At 57.4% G+C, this 350-nt stretch overlaps 1 protein-coding gene across 1 annotated transcript in view; it reads left to right on the plus strand.

The window, feature by feature from the left end:
* LOC117940884 (alanine--tRNA ligase, mitochondrial-like) overlaps positions 1–284 on the plus strand; it is a gene marked incomplete at its 3' end in the record, with an annotated part of 1,130 nt that extends 846 nt beyond the window's left edge. Inside the window, exon 2 of the mRNA XM_034866005.1 lies at positions 96–284. Coding sequence (XP_034721896.1) covers positions 96–284 — 189 coding nt within the window. The remainder of the gene's footprint in view (positions 1–95) is intronic.
* Between the last annotated feature and the right edge of the window lie 66 nt (positions 285–350).

The following is a 350-nucleotide window of genomic DNA, read 5'->3' on the forward strand; positions in this document are numbered from 1 at the left end:
ACTAGTAACTGACTGTGTGTTGTCCCAGTTTAAGCCGGTCTTCCTGGGGAGGGCGGACCCCCCAGAGACTAGTAACTGACTGTGTGTTGTCCCAGTTTAAGCCGATCTTCCTGGGGAGAGCGGACCCCCGCAGCGAGATGGCGTCCTACCGCCGTGTGGTCAACAGTCAGAAATGCGTCCGGGCGGGGGGAAAACACAACGACCTGGAGGACGTGGGCCGGGACCTCTACCACCAGACCTTCTTCGAGATGCTCGGGACCTGGTCTTTCGGAGACTACTTCAAGGTAACTTCAACTAACTGTTGGTACGGGGTAGGGGAGGGGCACTAACTGTTTCTATGGGCTAGGGGA

Source organism: Etheostoma cragini, unplaced genomic scaffold (assembly GCF_013103735.1).
Source record: "Etheostoma cragini isolate CJK2018 unplaced genomic scaffold, CSU_Ecrag_1.0 ScbMSFa_3634, whole genome shotgun sequence".
Taxonomy (NCBI): domain Eukaryota; kingdom Metazoa; phylum Chordata; class Actinopteri; order Perciformes; family Percidae; genus Etheostoma; species Etheostoma cragini.